Source organism: Cherax quadricarinatus, chromosome 22, assembly GCF_038502225.1.
Source record: "Cherax quadricarinatus isolate ZL_2023a chromosome 22, ASM3850222v1, whole genome shotgun sequence".
Classification (NCBI taxonomy): Eukaryota; Metazoa; Arthropoda; class Malacostraca; order Decapoda; family Parastacidae; genus Cherax; species Cherax quadricarinatus.
Window position 1 is genome coordinate 18,623,145 of NC_091313.1, and position 17,506 is coordinate 18,640,650.

At 38.4% G+C, this 17,506-nt stretch overlaps 2 protein-coding genes across 2 annotated transcripts; both read right to left on the bottom strand.

Annotated features, from left to right (window-relative positions):
• Positions 1-212: 212 nt before the first annotated feature.
• Positions 213-4,014, bottom strand: LOC138853086 (mucin-2-like). Its single transcript, XM_070087686.1, has one exon. It carries the CDS (start codon positions 3,402-3,404, stop codon positions 213-215), a length of 3,192 nt encoding a protein of 1,063 aa, XP_069943787.1. The 5' UTR covers positions 3,405-4,014.
• On the bottom strand, positions 3,686-13,206 carry LOC138853087 (uncharacterized). Its single transcript, XM_070087687.1, has 5 exons — positions 12,954-13,206; positions 8,935-10,460; positions 5,458-5,583; positions 5,108-5,227; positions 3,686-4,605 (listed from the first exon to the last, which is right to left on the bottom strand). Exons 2-5 carry the CDS (start codon positions 9,932-9,934, stop codon positions 3,686-3,688), a joined length of 2,166 nt encoding a protein of 721 aa, XP_069943788.1. The 5' UTR covers positions 9,935-10,460; positions 12,954-13,206.
• Positions 13,207-17,506: the final 4,300 nt, after the last annotated feature.

Sequence of the window (17,506 nt, forward strand, 5' to 3'; positions counted from 1 at the left end):
CTGAAGTGGACGTAGATAGTATTCTAGTGGGTGTTGATTTTGTAGTAGTGGTGAGTGGTTCTGTTGTAGTAGTCGTAGAAAGTATTGTAGAAGGTGTTTCTTTTGTAGTTGTGGTGGGTGGTTCTGTTGTAGTGGTGGTAGATAGTATTCTGGTTGGGATTGATTGTGTAGTTGTTATGGGAGGTTCTGTTGTAGTGGTCGTAAACAGTATTCTAGTGGGTTTCTTTTGTAGTTGTGGTGAGTGGTTCTGTTGTAATTGTAGTAGATAGTATTCTAGTGGATGTTGATTTTGTAGCTGTGGTAGGTGGTTCTGTTGCAGTGGTCGTAGAGTGTATTGTAGTGGGTGTTGATTTTCTAGTTGCGGTTGGTGGTTCTGTTGTAGTGGACGTAGAGTGTATTGTAGTGGGTGTTGATTTTGTAGTAGTGGTGAGTGGTTCTGTTGTAGTAGTCGTAGAAAGTATTGTAGAAGGTGTTTCTTTTGTAGTAGTGGTGAGTGGTTCTGTTGTAGTAGTCGTAGAAAGTATTGTAGAGGGTGTTTCTTTTGTAGTTGTGGTGGGTGGTTCTGTTGTAGTTGTGGTAGAGAGTATTCTGGTTGGGATTGATTGTGTAGTTGTTATGGGAGGTTCTGTTGTAGTGGTCGTAAACAGTATTCTAGTGGGTGTTTCTTTTGTAGTTGTGGTGAGTGGTTCTGTTGTAATTGTAGTAGATAGTATTCTAGTGGATGTTGATTTTGTAGCTGTGGTAGGTGGTTCTGTTGCAGTGGTCGTAAAGTGTATTGTAGTGGGTGTTGATTTTCTAGTTGCGGTTGGTGGTTCTGTTGTAGTGCTCGTAGAGTGTATTGTAGTGGGTGTTGATTTTGTAGTAGTGGTGAGTGGTTCTGTTGTATTGGTCGTAGAAAGTATTATAGTGGGTGTTTCTTTTGTAGTTGTGGTGGGTGGTTCTGTTGTAGTGGTCGTAGACAGTATTATAATAGGTGTTGATTTTGTAGTTGCGGTTGGTGGTTCTGTTGTAGTGCTCGTAGAGAGTATTGTAGTGGTAGTTGATTCTGAAGTTAGTGTGGGTGGTTCTGTTGCGCTGGTCGTAGATAGTATTATAGTGGGTGTTGATTTTGTAGTTGCTGTGGGTTGTTTTGTTGTAGTAGTCGTAGACAGTATTCTAGTGGGTGTTGAAATTGAAGTTGTGGTCGAAGGTTCGGTTGTAGTGGACGTAGAAAGTATTCTAGTGGGTGTTGAATTTGTAGTAGTGGTGAGTGGTTCTGTTGTAGTAGTCGTAGAAAGTATTGTAGTGGATGTTTCGTTTGTAGTTGTGGTGGGTGGTTCTGTTGTAGTGGTGGTAGATAGTATTCTGGTTGGGATTGATTTTGTAGTTGTTGTGGGAGGTTCTGTTGTTGTGGTCGTAGACAGTATTCTAATAGGTGTTGATTTTGTAGTTGCGATTGGTGGTTCTGTTGTAGTGCTCGTAGAGTGTATTGTAGTGGGTGTTGATTCTGAAGTTAGTGTGGGTGGTTCTGTTGCGCTGGTCGTAGATAGTATTAGAGTGGATGTTAATTTTGTAGTTGTTGTGGGTTGTTTTGTTGTAGTAGTCGTAGATAGCATTCTAATAGGTGTAGTTGTGGTTGGTGGTTCTGTTGTAGTGGTCATTGAGTGTATTGTAGTGGATGTTGATTCTGAAGTTATTGTGGATGGTTCTGTTGCAGTGGTTGTAGATAGTATTATAGTGGGTGTTGATTTCGTAGTTGCTGTGGGTTGTTTTGTTGTAGTAGTCGTAGACAGTATTCTAGTGGATGTTGAAATTGAAGTTGTGGTCGAAGGTTCGGCTGAAGTGGACGTAGATAGTATTCTAGTGGGTGTTGATTTTGTAGTAGTGGTGAGTAGTTCTGTTGTAGTGGTCATAGACAGTATTGTAGTAGGTGTTGATTTTGTAGTTGTGGTGGGTGGTTCTATTGTTGTTCTCGTAGAGTGTATTCTAGCAGGTGTTGAATCTGAAGTTACTGTGGGTGGTTCTGTTGCAGTGGAAGTAGAGAGTATTCTTGTGGGTGTTGATTTTGTAGTTGTTGTGGGTTGTTTTGCTGTAGTAGTCGTAGATAGTGTTTTAGTGGGTGTTGATTTTGCAGTTGTGGTCAGTGGTTCTGTTTTACTGGTCATAGATATTATTATAAAGGGTGTTGACATTGAAGTTGTGGTGGAAGGTTCGGTTGCAGTGGACGTAGAGAGTATTCTATTGGGTGTTGATGCTGTAGTTGTTGTGAGTGGTTTTGTTGTAGTGGTCGTAGACAGTATTCTAGTGGGTGTTGAAATTGAAGTTGTGGTCGAAGGTTCGGTTGTAGTGGACGTAGATAGTATTCTAGTGTGTGTTGATTTTTTAATAGTGGTGAGTGGTTCTGTTGTACTAGTCGTAGAAAGTATTGTAGTGGGTGTTTCTTTTGTAGTTGTGGTGGGTGTTTCTCTTGTAATTGTAGTAGATAGTATTCTAGTGGATGTTGATTTTGTAGTTGTGGAAGGTGGTTCTGTTGTAGTTGTCGTAGAGTGTATTGTAGTGGGTGTTGATTTTCTAGTTGCGGTTGGTGGTTCTGTTATAGTGCTCGTAGAGTGTATTGTAGTGGGTGTTGATTTTATAGTACTGGTGAGTGGTTTTGTTGTAGTAGTCGTAGAAAGTATTGTAGTGGGTGTTTCTTTTGTAGTTGTGGTGGGTGGTTCTGTTGTAGTGGTGGTAGGTAGTATTGTGGTTGGGGTTGATTTTGTAGTTGTGGTTGGAGGTTCTGTTGTAGTGGTCGTAGCCAGTATTCTAATAGGTGTAGTTGTGGTTGGTGGTTCTGTTGTAGTGCTCGAAGAATGTGTTGTAGTGGGTGTTGATTCTGAAGTTATTGTGGATGGTTCTGTTGCGGTGGTTGTAGATAGTATTATAGTGGGTGTTGATTTCGTAGTTGCTGTGGGTTGTTTTGTTGTAGTAGTCGTAGATAGTATTCTAGTTGATGTTGATTTTGTAGTTGTGGTGGGTGGTTCTGTGCTAGAGGTCGTAGATAGTATTCTAGTGGGTGTTGATTTTGTAGTTGTGCTCTGTGGTTGTGTTGTAGTGGTCGTAGATATTCTTCTAGTGGGTGTTAACATTGAAGTTGTTGCGGAAGGTTCGGTTGTAGTGGACGTAGATAGTATTCTAGTGGGTGTTGATGTTGTGATAGTAGTGAGTGGTTCTGTTGTACTAGTCGTAGAAAGTATTCTAGTGGGTGTTTCTTTCGTAGTTGTGATGGGTGGTTCTGTTGTAGTGGTGGTAGATAGTATTCTGGTGGGGGTTGATTTTGTAGTTGTGATGGGTGGTTCTGTTGTAGTGGTCATAGATAGTATTCTAGTGGGTGCTGATTTTGTAGTAGTGGTGAATAGCTCTGTTGTACTTGTCGTAGAAAGCATTCTAGTGGGTGTTGCTTTTGTAGTTGTGGTGGGAGGTTCTGTTGTAGTGGTCGTAGATAGTATTCTCGTGGGTGTTGAATTTGAAGTTGTGGTGGGATGTTCTGTTGTAGTAGTCGTAGATAGTATTTTAGTGAGTGTTGATTTTGTTTTTGTGGTGAGTGATTCTGTTGTAGTGGTGGTGGATAGTATTCTAGTGGGTGTTGATTTTGAAGTTGTCGTGGGTGGTTCTGTTGTAGTGGTCGTAGATGGTATTCTAGTTGATATTAATTTTGTAGTTGCGGTTAGTAGTTCTGTTGATGTGGTCGTAGACAGTATTCTAGTGCGTGTTGATGTTGTTGTTGTGGGGGTGGTTCTGTTGTAGTAGTCGTAGATAGCATTCTAGTGGTTGCTGATTTTGAAGTTGTGGTGGGTGGTTCTGTTACAGTGGTCGTAGCCAGTATTCCATTGGATGTTGATTTTGAAGTTGTAGTGATCGTAGATAGTATTCTAATTGATGTTGATTTTGTAGTTGTGATAGGTGGTTCTGTTATAGTGGTCGTAAACAGTATTTTAGTGGATGTTGATTTTGTAGTTGTGGTATGTGATTCTGTTGTAGTGGTCGTAGATAGTGTTCTAGTGGGTGTTGATTTTGTTGTTGTGGTGGGTGGTTCTGTTGTAGTAGTCGTGGTCTTGATGTTTGATCCCGTTTTTGTTTTCTTGATTGACTTCGATGGGGTCGTCGCCGGTGCCGTCGCCGGTGTTGTTGCTGGGGTTGTCGCCTGTGTATTCGCTAGGTTTGTTGCTCGGGTCGTCGCTTGAGGCGTCGCTATAGTCGCTGAAGTTGTCTCTAGGATCGTTACTGGAGTCGTCGCTTGGGTTGTTGCTGGAGTATTTCCTGGATTCGTCGCTGGTGTCGCCGTTGGAGTGATCGTTGGAGTGGTCGCATGGGTCGTCGTTGGGATCGTCGCCTTGGTCGTCACTGGGGTCGTCGTTCTGGTCGTAGCCGGGGTTATCACTGGGGCCGTATCCGGGGTCATCACTGAGGTCGTCTTCGTAGTCGTCCCTGGGGTCATCACTGGGGTCGTCGCCCTGGTAATCACTGGGGTCGTCGCCCTGGTAATCACTGGAGTCGTCGCCCTGGTAATCACTGGGGTCGTCGCCCTGGTCGTGGCCGGGATTATCACTGGGGTCGTCGTCGGCAGGGTCATCACCGGGGTCATCGCTAGAGTCGTCGTTGTCGTTAGTTAGTTTTTTTTTTTGGGGGGGGGGAGGGTTCGAAGAAAAAATTAATTAAATACACATAAAATTCTTCAATTTTAAAGACTCTCAACTTGTGACTTAAATAATCATTATTTCTTGTTTGTTAATATGACAGCAATTTAACCTCCCACTTGTGAACAATTATCACCTAACTAACAGAATAATGAGAATTGGTAGTTAAAACTACCGCTTGACAACAGAATAGTGAGAAGTAGTAGTTTAAACTACCATATGACAACAGAATAATGAGAAGTGGTAGTTAAAACTACCACATGACAGAATAATGAGAAGTAGTTAAAACTACCACATGACAGAATAATGAGAAGTAGTACTTAAAACTACCGTATGACAACAGAATAATGAGAATTGGCAGTTAAAACTACCGCATGACAAATCAAATTACAAAATATTTTGTAAAAACGTTTACGTTGTTTCCTGGAACATTCAGGAGAGCTTCAACTGACCTTCCTTGAGGCAGCAGAGATGCTTCCGTCTCCGACAGCCCTTACAGATCTGCACTTCATTGTTGGAGCATCTCCTCTTGCACACACCACCCTTCTTCTTACACTTCTTCACACTGCAGCCTGTAGAACGGCACTTAATAAGGTAAACTGCTGTGGCACAATGGAAAAAGCTGAGTCTGTTTAGCTGTTTGGTGTGTTCAGCTCCAGTCATTTGTAAAAACTCCTAAATAAAGCTTATCTTATCGTAAACGAGATATAATGACCAACTCAACCCCTTGACCTTACCCGAGTGAGGGGAAGAAACCGATTGTTAATTCAGGGCATAAAAATTTCGAGGCAAGTATACTAACTCTGAGAAGAAACACAACACGAGCAGTTATTTCCTCGACAACCCTTCTTGATCTTCAGCTCACCAAACAAACACTTTCTCTTGCAGACTCCTCCTTCCTTCTTGCGCTTCTTCGCGATGATGCACTCTGTAGGGTAAGATAACATACTCATTGCTTTTATTTCACGTGACCGTGGACAACTACTGATTAGTTTGCTGGCCTATCAACCACACGAAAATCGTCCAGACCCCAATCAAGCTATGACCTAATATTAACGGGACATCAATCACTAATCAAGGAAAAATTACCTTTATATGTATCAACCTATTCTCTGTACATATATACTAAGAATTAGACAACAACAGTAACTAGCGAACCAACGTCGATTTAGTGAGACTTAAAGCCTGTCGCTTATATTTTGGTGATAAAGGTTGATTATCACCTCTACACAAACATTCAAGAACATCTGAATCCCCAAAACAGGAATTAATGCAGACTCTCAGTGTATATTCACACAAAGAAATACCTCTGTAAATATATTCTTTACTCCTTAAAATTAAAATTAGCAGATATTCAAAAAGCTCGAGACTTTGGAAAAGTAGAAAGGCAGTGAATGAATTTGGCTGATTTAATATTTTTGCAAAGTACCTGGGAATTTTTCAGCTGAGTCCAGATAAATTGTAGTACTGTTTCTCATCGTTTATTCTTCAGATTTCAACTAAAATTTTAAAGTGTATAAACGGAAAGTGACTTAAAGGGACAGCAAAGTTTTGTGGAATGACCTCCCTCTTGTCCTTACATCTAGAAATTAGATAACTGAGCGGGATTCGTACTACTGACTCCATTTTTAAACATATTTACTGTAAGTGCATTATACAAGAATTTATATATTAGACAGTAATGTGATAAATGGTTTAAAAAACCGACAATTGCATAAGTGTCTCAATCTTCAATACATATTTCATCTTCCCTCCCTCTCTCTCTCTCTCTCTCTCTCTCTCTCTCTGTATCTATCTATCTATCTATCTCTCTCTCATCTTCTTTATTCTCTGCGACGCAACACTTGCATTTACCACCTTTGCAGCCTTTCTTCACCTCCTTCTCTCCCTTCATGCAAGATTTTTTTTGCAGGAGCCGCCGGTATTCACGCATTTCTTCTTCGGTTTACAAGCTAGTGGGAAAAATTCATCGGTAAGCAGCACAGCTTATTTTTATACTACAAGTAAAAATTAATTGATGATTTTTTTCCTTATTAATGATTTGAGACACGAATTTCCCTTTTCTTAGCTTACACATGTTAAATGATTTGAAAAGTAAGGAATAAAGGTCACATTTCACGCGTCATTGATTAGAAAAGAAATGGGACATAGAAAGTGACAACCAGAATTAAGGTCAAGGTAATGAGAGACGAGGAGACGGACAAGGTCATATAAGCTCAAGTGTGTTCTGAAGATTAGAACATTTGATGATGCACTGGGTAAACAAGTATCTCTTAGACGACAAACCTGAACATAAGATTAACTGTAACACTGTCGTGTGCTGAGGTTGATAAAACAAATTAACAAGTAACTGAACATGACATTACCCATCTCACTTTTTCCCTGTTGTTGTCACCTCGTTCCAACTCACTCTCCTCAAAACTTGTAACAGGTTTAAAATTCTAGTCTCATGGTGTGTACAATAGCTATAGTCACTACAGTAGCGACATATATAATTATGATAGTGTCTTTGACATCATCAGATTACAAGCTTCATGGTTAATGCAACAGTTACAACACTCTTCGCTGTCTTACCTTATCCTCTTCTTCTATCCAACCTGATTGCTTCCTGTTTCCCAGGAGTTGTATCATTCATATGCGCTCAGCGCTTCCCCGTGATTATTATAATAATTAGACTATACAACAGATACAACTACTTGTTTTGGTTTCAACAGGTACAATACAGGCTTTCTCCTGGTTCTACAACAACCACACTCTGCACTTCTCACAGGTTCTACAACCACAAGATGCGCTTCTCACAGGTTCTACAACAACCACAAGCTGCACTTCTCACAGGTTCTGCAACAGCCACACGCTGCACTTCTAACAGGTTCTACAACAACCACAAGATGCACTTCTCACAGGTTCTACAACAACCACAAGCTGCATGTTACAAAAAACGCGATTCTAAAAGCTTAGAGATCTCCAGTGAATACTAGAAAGGACTGCCCTTCTAGCATCCAGCCTGTTACTGGGTTTTCGTAACAAGTAGTCAGTATCCTTGTCCAATTATCCATTAAAAATCAGTATTATTCAATAGTGCTTCAGGATTACAACTGGTAGGCTACTAACTAGAGAAATTAAAATTTAATAAATTTATTAAGTCTAGAGGTATATTATCAAATTAAATTAATCACAGCAATCAAAATAAAATCAATCTCTCGAGTTCAATATTATTGTGCTGAAAGCACATATCACATTTATAATTCTTAAGTACCGTCTGGTACATTAACATTTAATAAGATATTACAAATATGTACAAGTAAGTTTGTGTATGCGTGTAAGTGCTCTAAGTAGTTCGCTATGTCTCACGACTCGACTAGACTTAAACAAGTGACTGACAAAGTCCTCAAATAAAATAACTTCTTGACCGACTGGCAACCAGAACAGTCTGCTTGAACAATTAAAAGAATGCTAAGCCCAATAGCCATATAACAAGCGACTGCGACACAATCAGGATCAAGGAGATAATATAACGACACTAAGTAGGGACCATCAGCAGATCCTCCACAAAAGTTACAAAACTCCCATACTACTGAATCTAAGTTCAGCATAGGAAAAACCCTGACTGTGACAATACACAGAAACCAGTACAAAATTAGGTCAGAAGCTATAGCTAAGGACCTGAGATGTTCAGAGTGTCTATGTGACACACAACCTCAGTACAACGTCGAAAATCACTAAGTCTATACAATGTTCTGTGAACAGAGTTCTACAGAACTAACAAGAATAATGAAACAGACAATCTGTCCAACCACCAAGCGAGTCTCGAGCAGACTGAATACTTCACGAGAGGTGAGGACACCCCCCCCTCGATCACGTGATAGCCCCGTGGACAGCACAGCTCAGAAGCCGGCAGTATAACGAGCGACAAGCGATAATTACAGTAGTTTGACAATCAAGACTTGAACTGAGCACATATTATGTACATCCTAACAACATAAGTCAAATAACAATATAACAGTCAAATAATAATATAAAGTCATACATTTACGATTTAGCTATTATCGCAAATATAAGCAATATAAAATTAAATGAAAAGGTAATATACATTATATATACATAATAATCATTGTAACCCATTCAGGGGTTGCAACACTGCACTTCTCACAGGTTCTACAACAACCACAAGCTGCACTTCTCACAGGTTCTACAACAAGGTATAATGATTTCTACAAGAACGTCACTTCACAGCATCATATTAATCTGTTCTATTGTAAGAATAAAGCACACTACTTACTGCTTCTGCAGCATCGGCAGAGCTGGCAGGAACCGAACTGAAATGACTTGATATTAGTCTTGCATGTCTTGCCGTGGCTGAGGCACCTGCCGCCATACTTCTTGCAAGCAGCCTCCACTCGCTTCGCGCAGCCCATGTCTTCTTGGCTCGACTGTTTATTTCTCGAGAAAGTTTGGTCGCCTTTCTTGTACCCTCCCACTTTTATGTTCCTCTTCTTCTTCTCGATTGAGTCAATTTTTCTTCTCCGCTTCTGCATCCGTCCGGGTCGGAACTTCGCTCGGTGAAACCTGCCTCCAGCTTTATCTCCGTGGCGATTATTCTCCTTGATTCTGTCTCTCCTTGTGTTGCGGTCTCCTGGAAGCTTCCCGACAACCTTTCCTCCGAGTTCTTTTCCCTCCTTGGACGTATTCATTCCTTCCTCACTCTCGTCTCTGCTTTCAAGGAATCTATTCTTGTTTTTATTCCTCGGTTTGACTGCTTTGTTTCTACTTTTCTTCCTTCGTTGCGAATTTTTATTTTGTGTATTTTCTTTACGATATTTTCTAAGCCGCTTTCCGTTCTTTTTTGACTTACTCAGTTTAATTCCCATTTTCCTTTTTAAATTTTCTTCACGTTTTTCTTGGGTCATCTTCATACCTTTTTTGTTTTTCCTAATTTTCTTCGGGCTTTTCCTTATTGCCTTTTTAAGCTTGTCTTCTTTTCTCTTGTTTGTACTCGTCTTTGTATCTTCTATCTTTTCTTCACCTTCTTTCTTCTTTTCTTCAGTTCTGTTTAAATACTTTTTATTGTCTTTCCACCTGTTATTATTTTCCCTTTTCTTGCCCTTTTGTCTCTCCCCCTTTCTCATTAGCCTTTTTTTCTTCAGTGTTTTCTTGCCTACCTGACTCTTATCTCTGGCTTCAAGGAACTTGCTTTTGTTCTTATATTTTCCTATGACTTTATTTTTCCTTATTTTCGTCCGACGTTTCGAATTTATTCTTCTCTTACCTTTATTCTGCATATTTTCTCTAATATACTTGCTTTCTCTCCTCGAGTTTTCCTTACGTTTTCCTGAGCCATCTTCTCGCCTTCCTTTTTTACTTTCCTGATTTTACTGTTTTGTTTACCCTTGTTCTTCCTGATTTTCATCACGCCTTTCCTGCTCGACTTATTAAAATTGTCTTCGTCTTTCTTGCCCGTATTTGCCTTCTTATATTTTATCCTCCTGCCTTCATCTCCTCTCTTGTTTTCTTTTCTTCTGCCTAAACTCATTTCATTGTCTTTTAGCTTCTTATCTCCCATTTCTTTTCTTTTTTGCCCCTCCCGATTCTTCGTTAGGTTATGTTTCTTCCTATATTCATCACGAAGCTTAACACCCCTTTTTATTTTTGTTTTCTTCTTGCTGTGCATTACCTTTCCTATTCTCTTCTCACTGTCATCACGATGTGTACCGTTTTCTTCATCCTGGAGTCCTGTCTTCCAGTCATCGTTGTCAGTATTGTCTGCTTCTCTGCCTCCCGTCTGCTGCTGCCTCTCCTTTATCCTCTCTGTTAATGTGAGATATATAAGGTCATGATCTTAGAGTTAGAGTATGTAGGAAAGAGGGAAATTTTTTCCCAGTAAAAGTAGGCCTTAGACAAGGATGTGTGATGTCACCGTGGTTGTTTAATATATTTATAGATGGGGTTGTAAGAGAAGTAAATGCGAGGGTCTTGGCAAGAGGCGTGGAGTTAAAAGATAAAGAATCACACACAAAGTGGGAGTTGTCACAGCTGCTCTTTGCTGATGACACTGTGCTCTTGGGAGATTCTGAAGAGAAGTTGCAGAGATTGGTGGATGAATTTGGTAGGGTGTGCAAAAGAAGAAAATTAAAGGTGAATACAGGAAAGAGTAAGGTTATGAGGATAACAAAAAGATTAGGTGATGAAAGATTGAATATCAGATTGGAGGGAGAGAGTATGGAGGAGGTGAACGTATTCAGATATTTGGGAGTGGACGTGTCAGCGGATGGGTCTATGAAAGATGAGGTGAATCATAGAATTGATGAGGGAAAAAGAGTGAGTGGTGCACTTAGGAGTCTGTGGAGACAAAGAACTTTGTCCTTGGAGGCAAAGAGGGGAATGTATGAGAGTATAGTTTTACCAACGCTCTTATATGGGTGTGAAGCGTGGGTGATGAATGTTGCAGCGAGGAGAAGGCTGGAGGCAGTGGAGATGTCATGTCTGAGGGCAATGTGTGGTGTGAATATAATGCAGAGAATTCGTAGTTTGGAAGTTAGGAGGAGGTGCGGGATTACCAAAACTGTTGTCCAGAGGGCTGAGGAAGGGTTGTTGAGGTGGTTCGGACATGTAGAGAGAATGGAGCGAAACAGAATGACTTCAAGAGTGTATCAGTCTGTAGTGGAAGGAAGGCGGGGTAGGGGTCGGCCTAGGAAGGGTTGGAGGGAGGGGGTAAAGGAGGTTTTGTGTGCGAGGGGCTTGGACTTCCAGCAGGCATGCGTGAGCGTGTTTGATAGGAGTGAATGGAGACAAATGGTTTTTAATACTTGACGTGCTGTTGGAGTGTGAGCAAAGTAACATTTATGAAGGGATTCAGGGAAACCGGCAGGCCGGACTTGAGTCCTGGAGATGGGAAGTACAGTGCCTGCACTCTGAAGGAGGGGTGTTAATGTTGCAGTTTAAAAACTGTAGTGTAAAGCACCCTTCTGGCAAGACAGTGATGGAGTGAATGATGGTGAAAGTTTTTCTTTTTCGGGCCACCCTGCCTTGGTGGGAATCGGCCGGTGTGATAATAATAAAAAATAATGATCTTTGTGACACACAAACATGCTCTCTGTATAAGTATGAGTTGTATGTATGAGGTATATGTAAGTATGAGGTGTATGTATGAAGTGTTTGTATGACGTGTAAGTATGAGGTGTATGTAAGTATGAGGTGTATGTATGATGTGTATGTAAGTATGAGGTGTATGTATGAAGTTATGTTCCAAGGTTCCTGTTCGCTCTGATAAAGCGTAAATATACACTTTTTTTTTACGTGCTGAATGAAAAACTAACGAACAAAAAGGTACAATACCTTGGCTGGAACAATACACAAATAACCCGCAGGACGTAAGCTTACGACGACGTCATAAGCTTACGTTGACGTTTATGTCAAAAGCTTACATCGTCATAAGCTTTTCTCTGTCTTACGTGTGAGTTATTTGTCTAAAAACTAACATACGTGTTCATCCTTATGCGTAAAGTATTACAAGTGAAAACAATACGTGTTATCCCAACGTATTAGTTCACTCCGCAAGAGGGGTAAGGACAAGTGTTATACATACATTAAGGCTGTAGACATGAAGCTTTAATGTATAAGTGGGAGCAAGAGGATTGCCTCTTGCTGCACTGTTGTCACCTGGAGAGATAACTAAGGTTGGTCGTGCTGCCCCGGTGACAATACTTGGTGTCACACATGACTGATAATGTTTACGTCACTCTCATACTTCCAGCTAACAATCAAAGAAAAATCATTGAATTTAAAAACTGGCTGATATAATTACTGTGTCGATACAGTATTGAGAAAGACTGAGATCTATATCCTCCCCTTCCCTCCCAAAAAAAACCGTACAAGGGTTACAAAAACAATAATTAGCATCCTTTACAAGCTTAATAGGAAGTCGCTGATTAAGTACAAAATAATTCCAGCTATATAAATAATGTACAAGGTATTTACACAAAAAAGTTGTCGCATTCATGTGTCATATAAATGTGAAATTGGAGCGAACATATTTTATCATTCAAGAGAAACAACTGTCTTAACCGGGTTACGAACAGGTTTGCCCAACTTGGTGTACTCAATTTGGTATCGGAAGATAATATTGGAGTAGCTGCCACGAACTGAGGCTGGCTAGACTCTTTTAATGACAATCAGTCATTCCATAAACCCGGCTATACATCAAAGAGAGAGGCGTTATTGTTAATGTAGATAATATGTGTCCAGACTCTCACTGGGTGTACAGAGGTGGTGGAACAACAGTTAACAAATGCATAGACTCACATTGGACGTATATAGGTGGTGCAACAACGAGCAAGTAGAGTATTAACTCTGTGTGCACAGAAGTGGTGGAACAAGAGTGATCAAGCCTTTAGATTTACGTTGGCAGCAGACAGCAGCGGGGTGGGAACAGTCGTTGAAGTTTGGCAGCGGAAACTGGCAGGAAGAATCTTTCAGTAGACACTCTCCTCCAGCACCCAGACATCTCACACCCTCCACCACCCACTGGAACTCCTGCAGCGCCACCTTCGGCGCCGCCTGTAATGTCATTGTTCTTCATTGGTTGTAAATAAAACTGGTAATTTAAAATTTACATAGCTCAAAGTAAAAACCAAGTTTTCTTTCAATAAAGGCCATCAATACTGAAAGTTTCAAGCCTATCTGTAAACTTACTGTTTTTGTTACGAAATGTCTCTATTTGTATCCGTACAAAAGTACGAGTTTTTAATGATAAGCTTTGTTTGGTTAATAATCTCACACTATAAGTGTGAGAGTATTAACCAAACCTGTTGAAAAGATTATAACAGTAGTTCTTCACAAGCTTCTAAATAAGCTGGGGCTTCAGTGGGCAGTTATGTGTATTCAGCTACGTTATTCAAAACTATTATTACTTTTTGGAGTAATTAGAGAAGAGAGAATACCTACTCTGCCCTTAATACCTTTGAATTAATATTTATAATGCAAATTTCGTATCTTTTTTTATTTCAACAGCCTTGTTTTTTGCTGGTAGTTCCATGCATTTTCTAACCTGTCACCCTTGTCATCTTCCGGTTTCCCGCCAACTTTTGAAGATAAACCCGCCCCCAGCCCCAGGTAACAGGGCTTTTTTAAAGAAGACATTTAAAAAAGCCGGGAAGACCCCCCTTTCCAAGGTAATTTCCTTGAGGGTTATGGGGCCCTTTGGGACCGGGGAACTTTTATTTGGGTCCCCCCTTGGGTAAAGACCTGAGGGACCCTTCCCCCAAAGGTAAAACGGAATCAAAACTAAAAAAAGAAAAACAATGTTTTCCCACTGACTAGGTAAGGGCTTCTGTTATTTAAACAAAAAAATTATTAATGAAATTTTTACTGAAAAAAAAATTTATTCCGAATTGCAAAAAAGGAAAAATAAAACAGTGTTGGAAAGGGTTTAAAAAAAAAGATTTCATTGTACTTTCATTTAAAAATAAAGTCAAAATATTTTATAGGGATTGACTGGCACCCATTTTCCCTTTCTTCTAGGCTACTGGTGGGAAAATACTGTATTTTTTCCCAAAAATACAGTCTTTTGGAAAATTTTAGTGAATTACATTGTGGTGAAAATTTTTAAATAAAAAAAATGAACCAGCGATGGTGGAGTTAAGGCCGGCGGGGGGAAAGGCCCCCATTTTTTTTGGAATGGGAAAAAAGAAAACTAAAAAAGAATCAGAAGAATTTTCTTCGCTCTAGAGGCGGGGCCTTTTTAAAAAATCCCAAAAGGGCGAAATTGTTAGATTTGCAGCCCCTAAAAAAGTGACATTAGGAGTGGACGGGAAGTCAAAACCCCAGCTAAGTCATGTCTATGTATTTATGTTAAAAATTTATTTTTTTTCCTTTTTTTTAAAACAGGGGTTTGGGGTATGAACACCCCAAGTAATTTCAGACTAATTGGTGAGGAGAAGATAAATTCTCCTTCAATTTATTGGTTCTTTTTTTAAATTTAAATACAGCCCACATTTTATAATTTTTTTATCAGATTTCCCAGGGATTATATTTTTTAAAAATTAATATGGGTCCAAGGACTTGTGGAGATAAAAAAGAGTGGGGGGAATTTGGGGGGGACATTTTTGGTTTTAGATTGTTTTAAAATTTTCCCCCATTTCTCTTATTTTGATAAATAATAATTATCTTTTTACATTTCCTGGTATGTATTTATGAGGTTCATCCAGACTTTTTAAAATTTTTCCCATATAGTTGTCTTTGGGCCCGATCAACGGGGCGAAATTGTTAAATTGGTTTAATTTTGAATTAATTACTTAATTTATATGTGAAAGGGACAGAAGGAAGTAAAATGTTAACCCCAAAATTTACAATGTTGGATTAAAATTATTACAATAAAAATTTTTAAGTTTAAAATGAAAATAGGATTTATATTAATGTTTTTAAAAAATTTATATTATTTCCTTGTATTGAAAATTACTAAGTAAATTAAAAAATTTTTTAAAATTAATGTTTTTAAAAATTTATATTATAATTTCTTTAAATTTTGTAATTGCTGGGTTTAATTTAGATGGGTTTTATATTAATTTTTAAAAAAATTTTTTATTAAAATTTTCCCTTTACATGTAATTGCTAATTTCCCAATATAGCTGGGATTTATTTTAAACTTTTTAAAATTTTATTAAAATTTTCCCTTTTCCCAGTCTAAGTTTCCAATGAAGCAAGATTTATTCAAAGGTGTTGTAATATTTTTATAATAAAATTTTAAATACATAATCATTTGTTATTAATTGTTAAATTTTAAATTACAACCCCCGGGGTGAAAATGAGAATTTAATGAGATGACAAACCCATTAGAATTTGGGAAAAAAAGCATCATTGGGTATGGGGGAAAGGGCAAAAAAGGAAATTTTCCAAATTTTGGTTAATGAATAGAAACTGTGAATACGGGGATGTTTTAAAAATTGTTTTTTTAGAGGGTTTTTAGAAATGATATGTTCAACAAATTATATTAAAAAAATATAAAGGAGATTTGTTATTTTGGTGTGCAGATGAGAAGAAATGGATTTATGATTAACCAGATTATGAATTAAAAAAAAAAATTTTTTTTTGTAAAAGTCAGGTTTGAAAAAATTAAAAAATTTGAAAAACCGGGAAAGGTTAATCTTTTCCCCAATAAAAAAAAGATTTTTTTTTAAACTCCCAAAATTATGTTTCCCCGTTTTTTAATCCGGGAAAAAATTGGGGGGGTTTTGATCAATTTTAAAAAGGCATGATAGGAGTGATTTTAGAAATTGGGGCTAAATTTTTTTCCCTTCAAAGGCGAAAAGGGGAGATGCTAAATGCTCATACAACCCTTTTCCCCCAATGAGAGGGACCCCCCAAAGAAAGAAAAGGATTTGTTAAAGGTTACTTATAGAATAAAGAAAAAAGGTAGGTTAAATCTAGTAACATCATTGTTAATTTAAAAACCCAGACCCCACATTTAAAGGGGAAAAAAATTTTTTAAAATTTAAAAACTGGGAGCCTCTAAAATTTTAAGTAATAAATAAACCCCCAAAGGAATAGAGGGTTTTGGGGGGAATTGTAAAATAAATTGGAAAACAGTTGTTTGGCTCTGAAAAATTATCCAAAGGTTATTTTGGTTTTGGAGGAAATAACACTGGTCTAAAAGAATTTTGTTCAGTTGAAAGACCAGCCAACCAACTCTTTTTAAAAAAGATGCAAATAAAACTTGAGGTATCTTAAGTTCAAAAAGGGAAAAAAATTACCCCAAAAAAAATAAAAAATTCATCTCCTAAAAAGAGTTGCATGTTAATACCCAAAGCGGGAATCAGAAAATAATGATTCTCCAAAGGTGGGGAAGAATAAGTACCCCCCCCTAAAGTACCCCATTTAAAATAAAAAAACCAGTTCAAAAAAAAGGGGTTATTCTTTTCGGGGAAGGGTCCCTTTTTTTCTAAGAATTGCAAAAAGGGAAATTTAAAACCCAATGATAAAAAAAAAAGGGTTGGAAGAACGACAGATGTATCAGATCCCAGTAATCAAATGCAAACTTTGCTGCCAAATTAAACAACTTTATCAATGTCCAAAGAAAGCACCATATCCCCCGGTGTAAAGGCCCATGAAAAATGTTAATAAGGATAATGTTGACAACCCCGAAAAACATTAATTTTTTAAAAATTGCTCCCCAATTTTTGAGGGTTTTTTTGCTAAAGTACCCTTCCCGGGTTTGGGGAAAAATTGATGTTTAAGGCATAAATCGGAAAAACATTATTGGCCCAAAGGGGGCATAAGATTTTCCGAAACAAAATGTCTTTGGATGAAAGTACAAATGAATCCTGAATTTCCAAAAATTATCGGGTTTTTCCCAGAAAATCCCCCAAATTGTCCCCTTTTTAAATGTAACTGCGTTTGGGGCAATGAAAAAAAACTTTTAAAACGAGTTTTGAATAACTCCCAAGAAAATATCTAAAAAGGGGCGGGGTTGAAAAATTGGAGAAAAAATTTTCCACAAAATTTAAAAATTTGGGCACCTTTTTGGTTTCAATGTGATTTAGAATTTTAAATTTTTTTGATAGAGAAGGTATGGGGCCCCCTTTTTAAAAAAGGAAATATGTAAAAAAAAAGGGGGGGTTCCCCCTTTGAAGACTGCGGGAGGCCATAATGTATGGTGGATTCTCTAATAAAAAATGCATTACAGGGGAAACTAAAAATACCCCCACTGTGTTTATTTTTAAAAGGGGGTGCCCCAAATAAAATTTTTTTCCATAGAGGATGGGGGAGCCAGTGCATAAATTTTGGGTTGGACACATTGGAATAAATGTAAATTAAAAGGGGTGGGGAATTCTTTTACTCAAAATGAAATTTTAGAGTTT